At 47.2% G+C, this 18298-nt stretch overlaps 1 protein-coding gene across 1 annotated transcript in view; it reads right to left on the bottom strand.

The window, feature by feature from the left end:
* AATF (apoptosis antagonizing transcription factor) overlaps positions 1 to 18298 on the bottom strand; it is a gene marked incomplete at its 5' end in the record, with an annotated part of 52561 nt that overhangs the window by 4076 nt on the left and 30187 nt on the right. The window contains 3 exons of the mRNA XM_084272808.1: positions 9609 to 9680; positions 12915 to 12995; positions 14950 to 15017. Coding sequence (XP_084128934.1) covers positions 9609 to 9680; positions 12915 to 12995; positions 14950 to 15017 — 221 coding nt within the window. The remainder of the gene's footprint in view (positions 1 to 9608; positions 9681 to 12914; positions 12996 to 14949; positions 15018 to 18298) is intronic.

The raw sequence follows: 18298 nt of genomic DNA, 5'->3' as shown, positions 1-18298 counted from the left end.
TGCCAAGGCTCCAGCCGGGCCCCGTCTGCAGCCCCCAGCCCACGGTGGTGCAGAAACAATGACTGGCTTCCCCAGTGTGCAAAACAGGGACTTCCCAAAAAATAAAAGTATTTAAAATAAAATAAAACGGAATAAAAAGGAAGAGCAGTGTTTGGGTGCCAGCTGACCAGCTGGACTTCACCCCCTCCAACCTTCAGGTATTCAGGAGTGTGAATCCCAGTGCAGCCGTGCCCTGGGTGAGTCCTGACAGCAGCAGCACATTTCCAAAACACGTGGATCAGCAAACCAGAGCCCACAAGCCCCGCTGATGGGTCCCCAGGATCCACTCTGATGTGATGGTGCAGTCCAGTGCAATGCAGTGTGGTGTGATGTGATCACAGAATCACAGACTGGTCTGGGTTGGATGGGACCCCAGAGATCACAGAGCTCCAAACCCCCTGTCACAGGCAGGGCCACCAACCTCCAGGCCTGGATCTACACAAGGTTGCCCAGGGCCCCATCCAACCTGGCCTTGAACACCCTCTCTGGGCAGCCCATTCCAGCCCTTCACCACTCTCTCTGTAAAGAACTTCCCCCTAATATCTCATCTAATCCTTCCCTCCTTCAGCTTCACTCCACTCCCTTGTCCTGCCAGTCTCTGCCCTTTAACAAGCCGATTCCCCTCCTGTTCCTCTGCTCCCTTCAGGGACTGGAAGGCTGCAATGAGGTCCCCCCGCAGCCTCCTCTTCTCCAGGCTGAACCAGCCCAGATGTGATGCGATGGTGCGGTCAGCGAGGTGCCGGCCAGGAAGGCAGGCCCACGAGATGGCACTCTCTCACTCGCTTCCCCACCACGGCCCAAAACCCAAGCGTGCAACTCAGGCTATAAATTACAGGGCCAGACGGCTCTCATCACCCTGCCCGGTGCTTGAAGGAGATTCAGAAAGGTCTGCTGCAATTCCCTCTCGCTCCGGCAGGTCAGGATTGGGTCCTTCAAGTCTGTGCAAATGCTTTTAGCCCCTCGGCTTTAAATTATGAAAGGTGACATGTGACCTCTGGTTTGTCTCCTGAGACCAGGCACAAGATTTATAAATATTTCAGAAAGCCGGTTCTTGCCCTAAACAAAGGGAGTCAGCAGGTTCTGTCAGGCTGGCTCTGGGGGGTGGGGAGCAGGAGGACAGCAGAGGCAGGAGGGCTGAGGTTCAAGGTACTGTCCCCCAAACTTAACCAGACCTGGGGGTCAGACCTGCTGCCACTTCTGTCACCGATTCTCAACACGTGTCTTACACTAGCACAGTCATCAGCCTGGTGACCAGCCTGGAGCTCAGGCCAACACCAAAAGGAGCCGAGAGGGAACCTCCCTCATCCTCATTTTGGACACATTTTCATAGGAGCTTTTACAGCACAAAGCGTAAAAATTGCAGACAAGTGGCTGGAGAAGCAGCAAAACCCAGGGATGCGGCAGAAACCCCCAGCCTGCTCCTCCAACGTGCTTTCCAGGGGCTTTAATTTCCCCAGGAAATCCATAAAACATGGCTCTCCTCAGTCTCTGTTTTGAGATGGGTATTTGAGCAGAGCAGCAGACACACACGCAGGCGCGCGGAGGGGACGGGACCATTCTTTGTGTACCTTAACATCCCATATTCCTAGGATGATTTCCCTCTTTCACAGCTTGCCTGTTTTATAACGGATTTGATGCAGGAGAAGACAAATTGTCTCACAAAGGAAGGACGACAAATCATCTCGCAGCCCTTAACAGGTTATTTTTTTTCCCTTTAAAAAGGAAATTTCCATAACAGAGGCGTCTGTCTTCTTACTGGGGATGTCAAACATCAAATGTTGGGACACGATGATTTCAGCCCATTGGTACTAACCCGGGTCACGTACACCCCTCCACTGCTGCCAGCCTCAAACAGTACCAAAACCTCCTTCAAATGCCAACCCTTCCAGCAGCTACATTCAAAGCCATATGGGATACTGAACTGCATCTATGTGAGTTGACTTCTACAGCTGAGTCAAAGCTTAGGGGGATAAAATCCACCAAAGAACCACCAGAAAGGGCAGAAGGACACAGAAGCCACAGTGCCTTGGGACCAAGAGTCAAGCCAGGCAGGGATGACACATGGGGGTTTTTCCCAGTTCCCAGTACAGCTCAGGTCCAAGGCTCTTCCTCACCATCGAGCATCAGGTTCCTGAAGCAGACAGCTCAGGGTCCTTCCCAAGAGAGTCCACACATGTCCCTGAGGGACCCAGGGGCTCTTCAGAAGGGCAGCTTGCCCTCCCACTCACAGCCCCCCACCAGAACCATCAGTGGTCTCCAAGGAGAGCACAGAACACTGAGCATCACACCACACTCTTTGTTTCCCAAAACAAAGCCAACACAAAGCAGCACCACCTTCTTTCTGGGCTGTGTCTATATAAACTTAAGAGTAATTTTTCTCACACCAACACATCACCCGAGGTTTGTGCCACATAGCACAGAAAGCAATGGTTCAGTTGCTCCAGAAAGAAGGGCTTTGCCTCCTGTCAAGAACTTCTGTCGTCAGGAACGTACTGGACTGACAATCGCAGAGCCCAAATTCCTCCATTAATCTAGTCTCATGGTGGTTTAATACCCAGAGCACAAAGTGAGCTAAGTTAAAGGCTGGTATCTCACCAACTTTGGTTTTTACATTTTTTTTTAACATTAAACTCTTATGCCATATAAGTAAATTAATCTTTTAATACCAGGATTTCCTACTATGTACCCCCCTCTGCTTGCAGCAAGACACACCACGTCAAAGCAACTGCACTAAGTCCAAGAGTGAGAAGGCTGACTGGGAGAACACACCACGTCCTGGCTGAATCCAAGGGAAACACTCTAATCCAAACCTCACTGGCGGCCGGATAATCTGTGTCTTAATTCAGCTTCCCAGCAGGCACTGGTCTGCTCATGCAAGAACAAGAGTGGGTTGGATGCTCTTCTACCAAGCATGACCTGAGGCCAGCAGGAGTCACAGGCTTCATTCTTTGGGCTTGGCTGTGGGATTCCAGGCAGATTCCTGCCTTGAGCCCAGGTTTGCTGCCTTGTGAGTCTGCACTTCTAAACTGGAACACAGAACCTCCACAGCTGTGGAGAGACTGCATATATACCTGTGTGTGTATCCAGAAGCATCTACGCTTGAGCGTGATGTGCTGGAACTTGGCCATATGCTAAAAATATAATAATAAAATAGAGGAAACTCATCACAACCAGCCCTACAATGCACAGGCTGAACATGGGAGCTGCAAGCAGGAGCCACAACACAGAGGTGCAGCCCTAACCTGAAGCCCCAGGTGCCTGGGGTTCCTACAGACCAGGGCTGTGACAAGAAGGTAACATCCACCACAGGCAACCAAGTTACCTGGTTAATCAATGCTGCCCAAAGGTGTGGACCAGTTTACAAACCAGTGACTGTGACAATGTTGAGAGGTTTGAGATCAGAAATGTCACCAGCTCTGGGAAGGGCTCTGAGCCTCACGCTGCGGGCGGAGCTGAATAGTTTCTCACTGTCCCATTACAGCCACCTTCTTCCCTCTAATTCAACTTGTAACGGATGCCAAGTCCTCCTCCACAACAAGAACCATTTGCCAAGGTATAAAGCAGCCTACCTAAAGGCCAGTATATTGTCCCCCCCACCTTCACCTGGTTACAAATCCCCGGGTTGAATTCCAGCTTGCGCTTGAGAACACGTACGTCCCTTTTGTCCTGCCTGACTTTCCTGCAGCAAAGCCTCCTTTTGCCTCCCATTCCTGCACTGGGTGCCATCTTTAATGATGATGTATGGGTGTCCTTTCCCTCGGCGGTGCTGTGGGGAGGGGGTCAAACCCGCGACACTGCCAGCGTGTGTATCAACAGCAAATTATAAACCGTGTCAATCCAAGTTAAAGCAAAGCTGTAATCCTCTTTAACAAGAGATCAAATCAGTGCCATGAGTTATGTTCATTCTGTAATCTGATAAGAAATAGAGTGAGCCTCTAATAAAAGAGTAATGAGAGCCCTTAATGATGCTGTTAAAAGGTAGCGCCAGTTAAAATATTGCTGTTGTTCCAGCTGATTAGATCACTGTTGCATATTTGCACAATCTTGTTTTACCTGTCAGAATAACCTGAGTTGTCTTGGGAGATAAAGGTGTCTGGACCAAACATCTGTGTCCTTAAAGAACGTCTCTCCTGCACATTGCCATCCTCCAGAGGTGAGATAATGATGTTCATCAAACCTAAGGGTAATTTGGTATTACACCTTGTTCCTCAAGTGTCTGTGTTTAGTGAGGATCTGAAGATCTGTACGTTGCAGCTGACAGAGGGGACTAACAAAACCCAAATCCACACACTGCTCTTCCCAGGATGCAGACTTTATCTGACCTTGTCACAACTAGCCTGTTTGTAGGATCTACTCCTCCCAGCGATAAGGCAACTCTGCGTGTATAAAATACAGGCTAAAAATTGTCTACAGACCTGCAGGCCTTCAGTGGGACTCTCCAGCCTCAGTTTACCCATGAAGAAAGCAAGCTACTTAGCCCAGGAGCTTTCCATAGGTGCAGAAACATCTGAGAACATGAGGCTGTTCAGAGCTGAAAACTCCACAGAAGATCTGGGTTCAACTACAGCTCTGGCCCAGACTCGCCAGGTCACCTTTGGCTCTTTGGCACTGGGGCTCTTGACTCTTGTGGACTTCTGGACTCGAATGCCTTTGGGGAGAGAGGCTCTCACTTCTCCATGCCTGGTTTCCCAGAGCATAAAACAGAAAAGGTAACCAGCATCCTCCTGGCTCTGCTGCACATGGTGGTACTGAAGGATGAGCATATAAAGATCACATCACGTGAGATACCCCAGGTTGTGAACGCAGTAAAAGCCTATTTCAAGGGAAGACAAAGATGTGGTACCCACCTGATGCCACCCTCAAACCCGGGCAAAGTGACAAACAGTTGTAACACTGGGTAATTCCTGCCTGAGAGAGCTGTGCTCTCCTCTGGACAGCTGCCACAGAGCACTTACATTGGAGTTTTGCCTTCAGGTTCCTCGTCTTAGGGCAGGCCCATTTACATAGCAATGACCTTGGACCGATTAGAAAAACCTTGGCCCAAGAGTACTATAAATGTATTTAAGTCTATAAACATATACCCCAAGATAACCATAAAAATCACTTTGCAGTGTATGTTTTAAAATACTAGCAAAGAGGGGTTAAAACAGAGGAGGGCTCGAGGCCACCAGTGTCCCACACATTACAACATAATATATGTGAGCACAAGGTTAAACAGCCATGCCCATGCGTAGGGTGCATGAAAAACTGGCAAGTGGAAGATTAATTGCCTGCACGAATGCTATTATTCCAACCAGCAGCAAGAATAAGAAAGAAAGTGGCAGTGATGTTGACAAAGGCAGTTATTACACTTGTTTCTCTTCTCAAATTCTGACTGTAAACCAATTCAGGAGCAACTGTTCATCCCCTTCTGCTCAGTGCTCAGGCTCTGTCTGTCCTCACGCATTTGCTCTTTTGTTTCCCCAGCCTGTGGTGGTATCAAGTGATAAAGCCAATGGGCCAGATGCCCGTATGAGCGCTGGGCACCCCACTGCTGTGACAGCACCCCACTGCTGTGACAGCACCCCACTGCCGTGACAGCACTGCACAGGGACCTTCAGGTGAGTGCCAGCAGCTCCTCGAGCTGTTTTACAGTCTCTCTGCATAGCCACAGCGTAAAATGGCTTAAAGTTACAGGAGAATCAGGCCCCAAATGTATTCCTAGGCTGCAGCAGCTAATTAAATACAGGGAAAATTGTGTATCGGAGAGCTCGGCAGACTTGTGCCTTCAAGCACACTTACAGCAAGCAAAGCAAGGCCGTGGTCACAGGCGACTCACCTCTGCCTCTGCCCCAGTGACATGGGGCTTGTGCAGGTCATCACAGGGAGTGAGGATTTGGCACAGCCAAAGAAGGACCAGAATGGCTCTTGCACCCCCCTGACCCTGCGCTATCCCCCCCTGAGCTGCCCACCCACGCCTGCTGGCACACGTTTATCTACTGGCATTTTCCAGGTATCCACCTGCCACTGCAGCCACTGGCAGAACTCGAAGGGAACGTTCTGCCAGCTCTGTTTCTCCAACCCTTTTTTATATACAGCTCACTGACACTTGAGAATTCCTCACACTACAACACGGAGTGCCCTGTTGTTCAGATGTATATTTATTTTGGGGTCATGCCTTTTAAGTGCCTGACCAGGAAAAAAAACTGGCTCAGAGCACGATCACATCACTGTGAAGTGTATACTTGCATTTTCAATCTAGTAATTCACACTTGCAAACAATAAAATTACCTTCTTCTGTCACAAAGGAAAGCTGTTATCATTACTGCTTCCCTCTCATGCGTACAGACCAGGTCCTTTCTTTTTAATTCACCTGCAGTTTAAAGCAGATGTTGAATTCTTCTTGCCTTGTCCAGAATGGCTGTGTGCTGCTAGAGAGGTATGATGGCCCATGGTGAGGGCAGGAGAATTTTAAGCAGGGATGTGAAGTGACCCCTCAAGTGTGGCTATGATTTAAAAAACCAAAATGACCAATAGCAGCAGGTATCTTCATTTTGGGGAGTCAAACAGAAACGTGTACAGAGGCTGAATTTCAGCCTAACTGGCAACTCCAATGTTTGGACTATGTTTCATGTCTGGATGCAAACAGAAATGGCATACACAAGGGAGGAAAGGAAGGGAGCTAAGCTAAATAACACCCTGGTTTCCAGCGTACACAGCAAGAGTGCCCACCCAAATGTGGGAGGGATGCTGCAGAGAGGAAGCAAGGATCTGTTCATACAGCCCACCCTGAACCGGCCAAGAAACAACAGGCCTAAATTACAGCACAGGGAAATTTAAGCTCAGCATCAGGACTAAACAATGCCAAAGCAAATCCCATGGGGAAGGAGCTGCAGAGAAACTGCTTAAGGAAGACTGTAATGCCTGCAGTAGGTAAATGTAAGGCGTATTCCTTGGAGTATACGTAACCAGCCAGCATATCGGTAGCAGAGAGGGAACCTTAGGCTGAAACAAAAGCTTTCCTGTGCATGTCAAGAAGTGAAGTACTGCCACTATTGCTAAACCACTGGTTTTCACAGGCACTTCTCACAGCAGACCTCAGGCACCAAAGGGGAATCAAGTCACAGAAACCCAGAACAACCTGTCCAAGGTGACTGACCCACGAAGCCACTGGCAGAAGTCAGAACAGAACCTGCCCAGCCTGGTTCCAGCCCTGCCTCATCCACAGCCAGGGTTTGCTTCAAGGCCTCACCTCGGCAGGGTGGGAGAGGGCTGCCCACATGTCACGGCCCTCAGGCACACGCTGACTGGTGTGAGAACATTCCGGCACCAGCCCCGCTCTACACCGCTAAGCCCACACCCAGGGATGAGCGACTCCGCCAGCGTTAGCGGGAAGCACGGCGGCCCTCCAAAGTGACTAATAAACTTAATGTAAGAAATAAGTTCCCACAGTCAGACAATAAGCAGCAGCAGCTGCTGCCACGCTGCTGCCACCAAAGCATCAGTAAAACATGCAAGCGATGTAATAACCCGCTCGATGCGGAGAGAAACCCCGGGAGACGTTTTCAGTAAACCAAATGTCAAACGCTCTGTCCCTACTACAATGACAACTGTGTCGACACAGCATAACGTAGATGGCATCCTATTAGCTGTAATAGCTTCTGAGGGTCAGCCAGACCCCGTGCAGTTTGTGGTGGACTCAAGGTGCCTCCCGAGGAGCAAGGGGAATGAGGGTCATGAAGATGGCAGCCAGATGAAGTGCAGCGCAGGCCCAAGAAGGCTGTTGTGCACAACAACTCCTCTGTCCCAGCTGTTTCGATGCACCTCACGTTTGCAGTGCATCACTGGAGGATTTTGGCTTACAGGATGCATTTTCCATGCAACTTTAGGAGCATGAGTTGAGTGCAGTGGACTGCAAAGGAGGAGGCAATGTCACTGCAGGGGACAGCAAATGCTGCAGAACCCCTAGATTATCAGGATCGATCTAACTATTGTTTTTTCCACCTTCACACCTCTCCAGCACTCCCATGCCAGCTGAGCTCGCCCTCACTCCAGGCATAGAGCAGGGGTCTGCATGCCTGCCCAACCCATAGGATGCTGCAGTGTGTAGTACTCACAGAAACTGACACCCTAACCTCACTGGAAATTCCCAGAGCACACGTGGTAACCAGTCAACTGGACATAATGCTAAGAAAGAGAGAAAACCAGAGTCACACCTAGGATGAATGCATATGGTACAAACTGGGTTTTCCTAAACATGCATATGCCACCTGCTAATTCCTCTCAGACAAAAAAATGGGGGGAATGAGCAGCACATCCCAAAACAGTTTCTAGAGGAATGTGGGTCTATCCTACCCCACCCTTTATTCGGGGCTCTCCAAAACAGCCATGTAGACGAGGAGGTCCTTGCCAGCTGGGAAGCAAAGGGAGCTGCTAGCTCTGACCCTGCACAGCAGAAACAAAAATGCACTTGATTTATTTGCCAAATAGACAAAAATGTGTATGTCTAATCTCCCAGTGCCAAATCCACTTGTGTTCCTCTCCTCCTATGATCCAGTAAGGGGGTGGAAGAAGTGACCACATCATACAGCTGGAGGCACAGCTTCCCCCCAACATCTTTGTGGTGAGAGGGTCTAGACAACATTCAGAAATCAGAGCAGTTTTCTTACTTAGAAAAGAGGAAAAAACAAAAAGAGTAAAGATATGATGAGAAAGATGTGTGATGAAACAGCACAGGTCTTATTATGGACACGAAACATCTCAGTGCCAGCTTAGCAGGAGCTCTCATCCAGAAGCCTGTACAATACCCCAAAAGGGAGCAGTGTAAGAACAGCAGGTATTTGGTTTCCATTTCGCAAACAGAGAAACGACATCTCTCTCTCTCTCACAAACATGCTCCACAACCCAGGGGAAAGATGTTTCTCAAGCCTTCTGCATCCATCCACTGGAAAAATTATTTCACCTCTTTCCCACACCAAGCTCAGCACGCTGAGGTACAGCGTAAAAATGTAACGCTGGAGAGAGGTGGCTGTATATGTTGAAAAAATATCTAGTAACCACTGACAAAACTTCACTGGTATTTGCTTTACTAATTAGCACATTAAAACATTATGGCCTCCCAATAAAATTCTTCACATAACCACAAGCAACATTTAGGCCTCGTGTGAATCTTGACTGAACTATCCCAGTTATTAACTGATTTAAGAAAATGCTTACTGAACACAGCATGTCTGTTAAAAGACAAGTCCTCTCTAAGTTCTGGTTACACCTGAAGATACCAGGTAACTTACTTGTCTATTTCCAAAATAATTCCATAAAACTAGAAGATTTTGATATTGGAGAAGTTTTAAAGCTGGAGTCAAAATGCAGGTGCTGAGATTTATGAAAATTTCTCGTTTGGTGTCACAGTAATTACAGAGTGAAAGCTCAGCCAGACTGCCTGGACAGATGTGACCAAGACACCCAGGCTATGATGCCAGTGACAAATGGTTAACTGATAAGAAGAAATGGAGGGGGCGACAGACTGAAGAACAGGTCAATATCATGCTGTCATGAAGCCATTTGAGAAACGTAATTAATCTATTACTCACCTGGCATCATCATTCATTGTACAGTGGTCAATAGGTGCCATGAAGCTCACCAGCTTGCTATGGACATGGTACCTGAAGAGTGCAGGAAATAAGCAGGCAGCACATTAGTAACTAGCAGTGGAAAGGAAATGTTGCTGCTCGAACAGAACATTTCGGTCCCTGAAATGCAAAGCATCCTCTTTCCCAGCAGCTGATAGCTGATGAGTCACTAGTTGTAGCTGGCAATTCCCCCTCCCATCCCTCCTCCTCCTGTCTTATACCATGGACAGAAGAATCATGAGATGATATGATGAACTGAATAGGAAGCAAATCCTTTTTTATCACAGCTAGGAAGAGGATGTACAGCATCTGTTAATTGTATGCGAGTACCTAATCAGACTCCCAGACAGACAACCCTGAGAAGCCTGAGACAGAGAAACAAGAACTCGCTTTCAGCCTTCCGTTCAGTTGGCATCTTAATCACCTTCTGGAATTTGTGCCCAAAGAGCCCACTGCAGGCAGCAGAAGCGTCAGAGCATCAGACCTTCTCAAGCATCCATCTGCTATCGCTTTTTCCTTGCTCTGTGGTACCTAGGGCCCTAAAGGGTATCAAAATCCCACTCCGCTAGCTACAGCTGTAGTTGGAAAGGCTTAACCTGAATAACTTCAAAATGGAGTGTGTGAAAACAGGCAAAGGAGGCAGGAAAAAGACCTGTGCAAAGAAGAGATGGGGCCTGTCCAAGGTGATACAGTGCTGCAACCGTCTGAGCTTCTGATCCCCCAAAATAGTTCTGCAAGCTGTACTGCGCCTCCAGACACGGGATCCCCTTCACCTTCCACCCCACACTAGGAACTTGCAGTAGCTTTTCATGACTTACACCCAAGGACCTGACATGTAAAATTTAACAGAGTACTGAAAAACTCTGAATAATCAAAAAAATGGCTTTAAACCCCAGAGTCTAAGGGCAGGGGATCCCAAGCCCACGGCTTTCGGTGTACACTACCACACTGCCTATCTGAGTCTGAAATGTTTTATCCAAGCTGCTGCTATTTTTAGAGCTTGACAAATAGCAGGCAAAAGGATTCACAAGCATTTGCCCAGAATCACCTTTCCACTCTGTCACCTCTGCACTCCCTTTTGTTTGCTTATGCAGGAACATTCCCTTGAGGGGATTTTTAGCTCACAAGACTATTTCAGGATGGCTCTTCAAGGCAGAGCACACACTCACCCCCTACCCAAGGGCTCCTGCACAATCAAGTCTTTGTCTCTCCTAATGGAAGGAACTGCCCCAGTCTAACACTGATGTCATGCTGGAGTCAGGGACAGAGAGAGCAGCACAGGGCTGGTACTGCAACCAGCAACAGGTCACCAGACTGGACGATGGAACTGTTCACTTAGGAGACATCAGCAACCGATACCTTCATCCAGATCAAAGCTTACCCAGGGACCCTCTGCATGGTGGCAAAGGGACTTAGCAAATTTGATTAATTCTCTGACATGAGCTGTTTGTCCAGAACTAATTACTGTCACTTTTTTTTTTTAAATCAGGACTTTAAAAATCCCAGTCTAGAAGATATAAAATATTTAATTTAATTCACAGAAAGACATCTCAAGTGGCACAGGACTGACATGAAAACAAGGTGTGCAAACATCACTCCTCCATATCTACCTCAAGAAAAGCCATGTCCTAGCAAGGGATGGTGGAGTTGGGCACCAGGCTTCTTAAGCTGCAGAATCTGAGGATGAGCTCACTTTCCTGCTTAGTGCCCCAGCTTCCCTGCCTATGAAAGGGACAGGTACTCAAGCCAAGCACCAGATCGACTGCTTTTGAAAGCATCATCCAAACATGCTGGAACATCAAAGGTTTGCTAAAGGACCGATACAATGGAAGAATTACGGGGACAGATGAAACTTAATATGTGACAGTTTGTATTCCAGGACCTCAAAGTCCATCACAAAAACAAACCTAAGCAATGCTGCCCCAAATTTTAGAGAAGGAAAAAGAGTAATGTAGGGTAAGTGATCTGCTTGGGCTGACACTGAGTCTCCCAGTGAAAGAACCAACCATTTAAAAGCACCCATTTGGGACTGCACTGAAAATATGCCGGAGCTTAACCGCATGTTAATCCTAAACACAGACAATGCTGCTTTTTTTCTTTTATTGATATTTTCCCTGCAGGGTCAGTCCAACTTTTATTTAAAGAAGAAATAAAAGGCACCTAAGATCTAAAAGGCAATTGACTGGGCGAGATAGCTGATCTCTCAGGAATGCTGAAGCGCACAGATTGCACACAATGAGAGACTTCCCCATTATTCCTGGAGGTTTACGAGTCTGACTCAGTTGTGTGATGTTGTCAGTAGTTTTGACTGAATCATGAATATATCCAATTATGTGTGATGCTGACAGAAAAGAATATTGATAGTCAATAATTATAGGCTTTTCAGGCCAACAAAGTAGCTCTTCCCTCTTTTAATAAATTATCTTATGACATCTATCTTAAAAATTGCTATGCCAGGCCTGACCCAGACTGACTCCACTGACTTTCTATCAGATGCCATCTAAACTCAGGATTTATAGTTTACTCACAAAAGGATGGTTAATGTTGCGGGTTTTTCAGGAAGCAGTGCAGCTTTTCAGCATGCCTCCCTGCCACAAACACCTCCTCCACCACAAATCATGCAGTCATGCTAAACTCAGGGAGACTAATAGATCTGGCTCTGCAAAGGGGAAGGAAAAAACCCCATCCTCTCCAGGCTGCTTCCCTTTCCAGCCCACTGTGTGGGAGAGTCTTCCACTGGAAACACAACGGGAGAGATTAGCTCAAATTAGCGATCTGGGAGTCTGGATGTGAAATGCTTTGATGCTAAAGAAAACTGTGATGGGACTTAAGGAAAATAAAGACACTGAATTCCAAGTGACAGGCAGTATGGAAATAGCTATCCACCTCACTGAGGGATTTCTGCACATCTTCCCCGACCCACGTTTCACTCAGCTGAATATATACTGCTTGAGGTGTTTATTGGCTTTCTCTGCAAATTATGGCCCCAAATTCCTCAGGAACATCTGAACACCTCTCTCCAGTGTTTTCTGAGACCAACAAACACTTGCCATGGCTGATCCAGGCAACACTCACAGGCTGCATCCAGCCAAGCCCTTATTCTAGGCTCAAAGAACATAAGGATTTCCCAATGGATGCACCAGAGTAAGACATCCTGCCTTAAAAGGCAGGAATAACCCTACCAACACAGCCCAGAGCCACCCAGCACAGCCAGACTTCACATGGCAAAACCAGCACTTCTGTTTGCTTGCAGAAGCCATCACCCACCGGATTCTCCTTCCTTTACTGGCTTTTCTGTCCACCTTCTTCTTTATTTTGCTCCGTAACTTCTGGATGGCCAACCACTGCCTGAGAACACAAAGGCACAGTTACACAGCATTTAGGAAAACGAGCATGAGGTACACTGAGGCCCTTCCCAGCCCCTGCACCTACTGCATTTACACAACAGAAGGAATCTAAACCTCAGGAAAACGTGTATGAGCCTACAAACGCCCATGGTCCTGCTTCACTCTGTGGACATGGCATTTAAACTCCCCCAGATTCCAGCCACAGTGGGACACACAGACCAGACTGGCTGGTCCCCGTGCAGTGAGCGTTCTACCTGTGGGGACACCCAGGGAGGCCACGAGCTCTGCTCCATTCTTCATTATTTGTGAGAACCTTGAGAATTAAAGATCAAATCCTTAGACAATACAGGTGCTAACACCTGGTAAAAATGCCTTTAAAGGGAGTGCTTTTTTGTTTCAACCCTGATTGCCAGAATGACTTCTGGTTTGCATCTAGAAAGCCCATAACATCACCAATGACGTGCCACATCCTGAACCAACTCTTCACAAACAGATCTACCATGGTGCACCCCATGCTTTGAATTGACTTCTTCCCTCAGCTTTGCAAAGTTTGTTGAAAATTGTAAGCAGGTCTTCCTCCCCATGACGTCTATCAAACCTGGCAAATCTAGGGAGAAGCCCTATATAACAATCCAACTATTGTTACACAAAACTACAAACAAAAAGCAGTAAACACCTTCAGAAAGTGCTGTCTGATCCCCAGCTGTATCACTGAGAAGGAAGGGCTCACATACTCAAACAGAACTTCATCAAGTCAGAGAGAAGTTTCAGCAGGGGAAAACTTCCATTACTTATAAATTTTTTAATTTGTTATAATTTTTTTTAGGAAAACGAGCATCATCTTACCTGATTTATACAATGAAAACTCGACATCAGGGAAAAAAATCTAGCAAAATCCAATTACTACAATCTTAATATAATCTTAATTACTGTAATCTATTTTATTGTAAAGTCAGATAAATGTACAATGTAATCACCACTTAAATGTAATTTTGTCTGTATCATGTTAAATTATAGTGAATGACTTCCTATAATATTCCAGACATACACAAAACAAATTTGACACATGGTACTAAAATTTGGGTGATATTTTACAGGGATAAAAGTTATTTCCCCATCACAAAATTTCCTACTGCATTTTCTTACCCTCCCCAAACACAGAACCCGCCTGCAGCACTTTTTTTTTCCAGTGGAGCACCCTATTCCAGCCTTTTCAGCCTTTTCCTGCTTTGAGATTTTTCTAACTTACAGCCCATGGCTATTTAAGTACAAACTGTTTGTTAAGTGGTATTTGCAATATTATTTTCCAACCATGGAATTAAACAGAGAAGTCAGAGCTTCCCTGCATGGAACGATGTTTTACTTCTGCATGCAGGAAAGATTCCCTGATATTGTTTTAATTGCATAGTGTCTTTTCTTAGGGCAGGGAGAGAGCCTACACAGGAATTGCTTTAACTGATGTCACACCAGAAGGCTTTGTCCTCTAAAACAATGACAAATCAGAGCTCATCATGAGAAAAACCTAAATTTCAGCAATGGGAAGTCACTTTGTCTAGTTCCCTGTTGTGAGGGCCAATTAAAGACACCCCTCTATGGATTCCCTTGTGCTGCATGAACCCCTGAGAGTTAGAAATACCCAAGAAGGCTTTTGCAGCTGGAAACAACCTTCAGGGGATCACAGAGGGGCCAGGGCACAGCTCAAAGGCTGGGAAACTTGCACTCAGCCAGCACAACCCATAACAGTGGAGTGTGTCACAGAGGATGGCTTTCCTGACTAATGTCCCACTGCTTTAACAACTTGTTGTACACCTTTTCACACTCAGGTGCTTTCTCCAGAGTCATTCAAAATCTTGCCCTGTAATCTGGATTGGAAGCCCACAAGTGGTTTTCCACTTCTGGACTGGGATGTAGCACTGGGCTGAAGTTAGTGACATTACAGATGACTTCCTACTTACCTGCCCATTGCTACCTGGTCATTGGGGTCCAGTGAGGTGGTTTTACGTTCGATAAGTTCTCGAAGGAGCTAGAAAACAGACAACAATCCCACTTACTAGCACAGTAAAGACTTGGTAATGCAAACAGGCTCACAGGTTTCACAGAAGACTTCAGAAATCAGTTGCCAAGATCCCAAGGGAGCCTGTATTCCTCATTTCTGAAACTTCCTAGAAAATCCCAAGCCACGAACCAAGGCTTTTTAACATTTCCTCTGCACAAAAGACTTCTCCAAGGGAAGCTGATGGCTCTGAAGAGGTTCAAGCAAAGCAGCAAAACCCCATGCCAAAAGTTTAAGTAACAGTAGGTCATCCTCTCTTCCAAAAAGGTCACGATAGAGTATGTGACTGGAGCATAACACTGAAGGCCACTACAAAGAGGTTCTGTATATCATTTCAGATGGAGCTAGGTTTATTTAGGTAACATGCAGCATCACACCATTAACCTGAAGAGAATCTAAAGGGTTATGCAGAGCCAGAGGGCCACACTTCAGCAGCACTGTGGTCCAAGCACAAACACAAAGCAAACTAATGACCTCAAACCTAAGTGATGAGAAAGGACTGGAATCCCTGGGGCCACCACAAAGATCCCTCTGGGATTGTCAGATGGGCCAACTGCTGGTCCCTAGAGACCCGAGCAATGCATCCGATCCCATACAGGGTAAATAGGTGACAAGCCTGGGGGACTTGAGCAGCCAAGCCTGACACAAGATGGTCATTTCTCACCCGTTGGGGCAGGATGAAGAACTCGGCTTGTATTTCAGAGGCCAGCAGCGTTCCTTGGGCTTTGGAAGGATAAAAAAAGGCCTGAAAGTTCACAGGCTGGTGTGTGAACAAAACTCCCACAGGCAAGAGCTATATAACACAGGCAGATCTGCAGTAAGACCTCTGCCCCACAGGTCTTGCCCCACACTTCAAGTGGGGAGGGCGGTGGGGGGGAACTGAAACACTTCACCAAACAGAAGTCAAGCGTTGCTGGGCAGTAACGCTTGCTCAGAGGAACAGCACAGCAAAATAATTTTTATAGCTAGAGCAGGAAAGCTCAAGCAGGCTTTTCTATTTCTTTTCATGTCCTGAGGGTTGGGTTTTGTCCTCTTTTGCTTCCTGCAGCCACAGAACATAGCGAACAGCCTGTCTGGATACTTGACTGGTGCTACGTGTTTATCACCACTCACTGTAAATCGCATGTGCTGTGCCTTGGGTATTGGCCAACATGCTCACACAAAGAACAGAATAAACCCTCCAAAACTGAAGGGCACAAACTGATTTCTAAATGCCAACATTTCACTGACTTGTGAAGTTACTGCCCCGGCTCAGAATGGACCCAAACCAGACCCACCTGGAAACCAGAGAGTCCAGGCAATTACACAAATATGCCAGAGAGGAAAGGATGAAAGATGTTTTTCCTCCACCCTATACCGAAGTAGGTGAGCAGAATGAGGAACTCGGCTTGTATTTCAGAGGCTAGCAGTGTTCCTTGGGCTTTGGAAGGATAAAAAAGACCTGAACAAAACTCCCACAGGCAAGAGCCAATGGTCAATCCATGGGCAAGAGCGATGGTGAATCCAGGTACAGTAACAGTCATGGAAAGCAGGGCTTGGGGAGCAGCCACAGTCCCGGCCCAAGACAGCAGGCACAGACGAGGCAGGTCTGGCTCAGACAAGGTTTACCGGCTCAAGTGAGACGAGGGCGTTTGGGATCACAGCTTAGCCCTTGGGTGCTGCTGTGCATGGAGCAGCCTGCCCTCAGTGGCTTCCCAGGCACCGACACTGCCTCACCCACACCAAAAGCTGCCCCCAGCACAGTGCTACATGAGGAACTTGCTGACCCCACCATTTCTGATCACTTACGTACACTGCTGGAGCAAGGTGGGGCAGAAAGCTGTGTACCCCACCACAAAACAAAAATGCCATAAAGATAGAGAGGTATTATTTTAGGACCCTTTTTCTTTTCAAATTGGAGATGATCAAGCAACAGAGATAGTATTTATACTTGTCCACATCTCATATTACCAAAAAAAGAGTGATTCTCAAGCATAATTAATAACCTGCCATGTTTTTTTGGTCTATTTGCTTATTTTTGGAGATTATTATTGCAGCAATTACATTCAAAAATCCCAGGAAGAGAGGCCACTGGTTTATTATCACTAGAAAACAGCAAGCTACTTCTCTGCCCTGTTTATCTGATTGATTCCCAACATCTTTCTGGCACACAATCTATCAGTTTATCTCTCTCACTTCATCACAGTCACTTCTGGCAGCTAAATACAAGATCCAAATCCAGTGTTACACAGACATACGACACAGTAAACCTATGTAACACCGCCACTCTGCAAACAGCTGCCCTTAAGGCTAAGCAGAAATGGGATCTTGGTTTCTAGTCAATATGCTGTCAAAAGCAAGGTGGGAGGGAGGGTTTTAACAGCAGCAAGAAGCGGTGCAGCGAGGTTTTAGTGGTTTCTTCCTGTACTGGCAATGAGGTGTGTTTACTGTCTCCTCTTATCTTGCTCCTTTGGCACAGAAAAAACTGCTGAGTAGTGATGGCAGAGGCTAAGGTACTGGAACACAGCGGTGCCCAGGCATCTCTTACAGAGCTAAGCTCTTCCTGGGGGCACAGCAAACCCACAGCCTGGCAGACCGTGGAGTGCTGACAAGGTTTTACAGCTACCTCTGCATAGAAGAGATGCGTTTTGGGGGCAGGTTCCTTCTGCCACCCCGGAGAAGCAGACAGAACCTTGCTGGACAGGATCCTTTGGCAAGGCAGCGTGTTTCTCATGACGGCTGTGAAGGGCAAGGAGTTGAACTGTGTGCCACTTAGCAGGGCAACAGCAGGAAGCCCATTATTTGCTGGGGGGGGCATGTCCTCTCCTCTGCTGTACGGAGGATCTTCTCACCAGAATTAGCAGGGAAAAGCTTTGTGCAGCAGTAGGAGACCAAACCCTGCACGCAGCCGTCTCCTCCGCGCTAACTAGGCCACCAGCCGATCAGCCATTAGTTGAGGCAGAGACGGTTTCGTTGACCTTGGGGCTGACAGTGAAATGTTCTTTCGCTGCAGTGTCAGCCGCAGGATTGGGGACACTGCTGGGGAGGGGAGAGGGAGGCAGGGATGAGGGGGAAGCAAAAACAGAGCAGGGACAAGAGGGAAATTAGGAAATAGAACTAAAAGCTGCGAAGCATCTTATTACATCTAAATAGCGCGCGTCTTAAAGCTAAAGTTATAAATCATGCTAACAATGGTTACTAAAATAAAAGTGGATGTAGCCAGAGGCTACCACTGAAAAAGTCAGTCTAGACCTGCCTCGCTGCCTTTGGTC

The sequence above is a fragment of the Gallinula chloropus genome, assembly GCF_964237585.1.
Source record: "Gallinula chloropus genome assembly, chromosome: 19".
NCBI lineage: Eukaryota > Metazoa > Chordata > Aves > Gruiformes > Rallidae > Gallinula > Gallinula chloropus.
The sequence above is the reverse complement of the archived record's forward strand: the minus strand, read 5'-3'. Positions and strand labels throughout refer to the sequence as shown.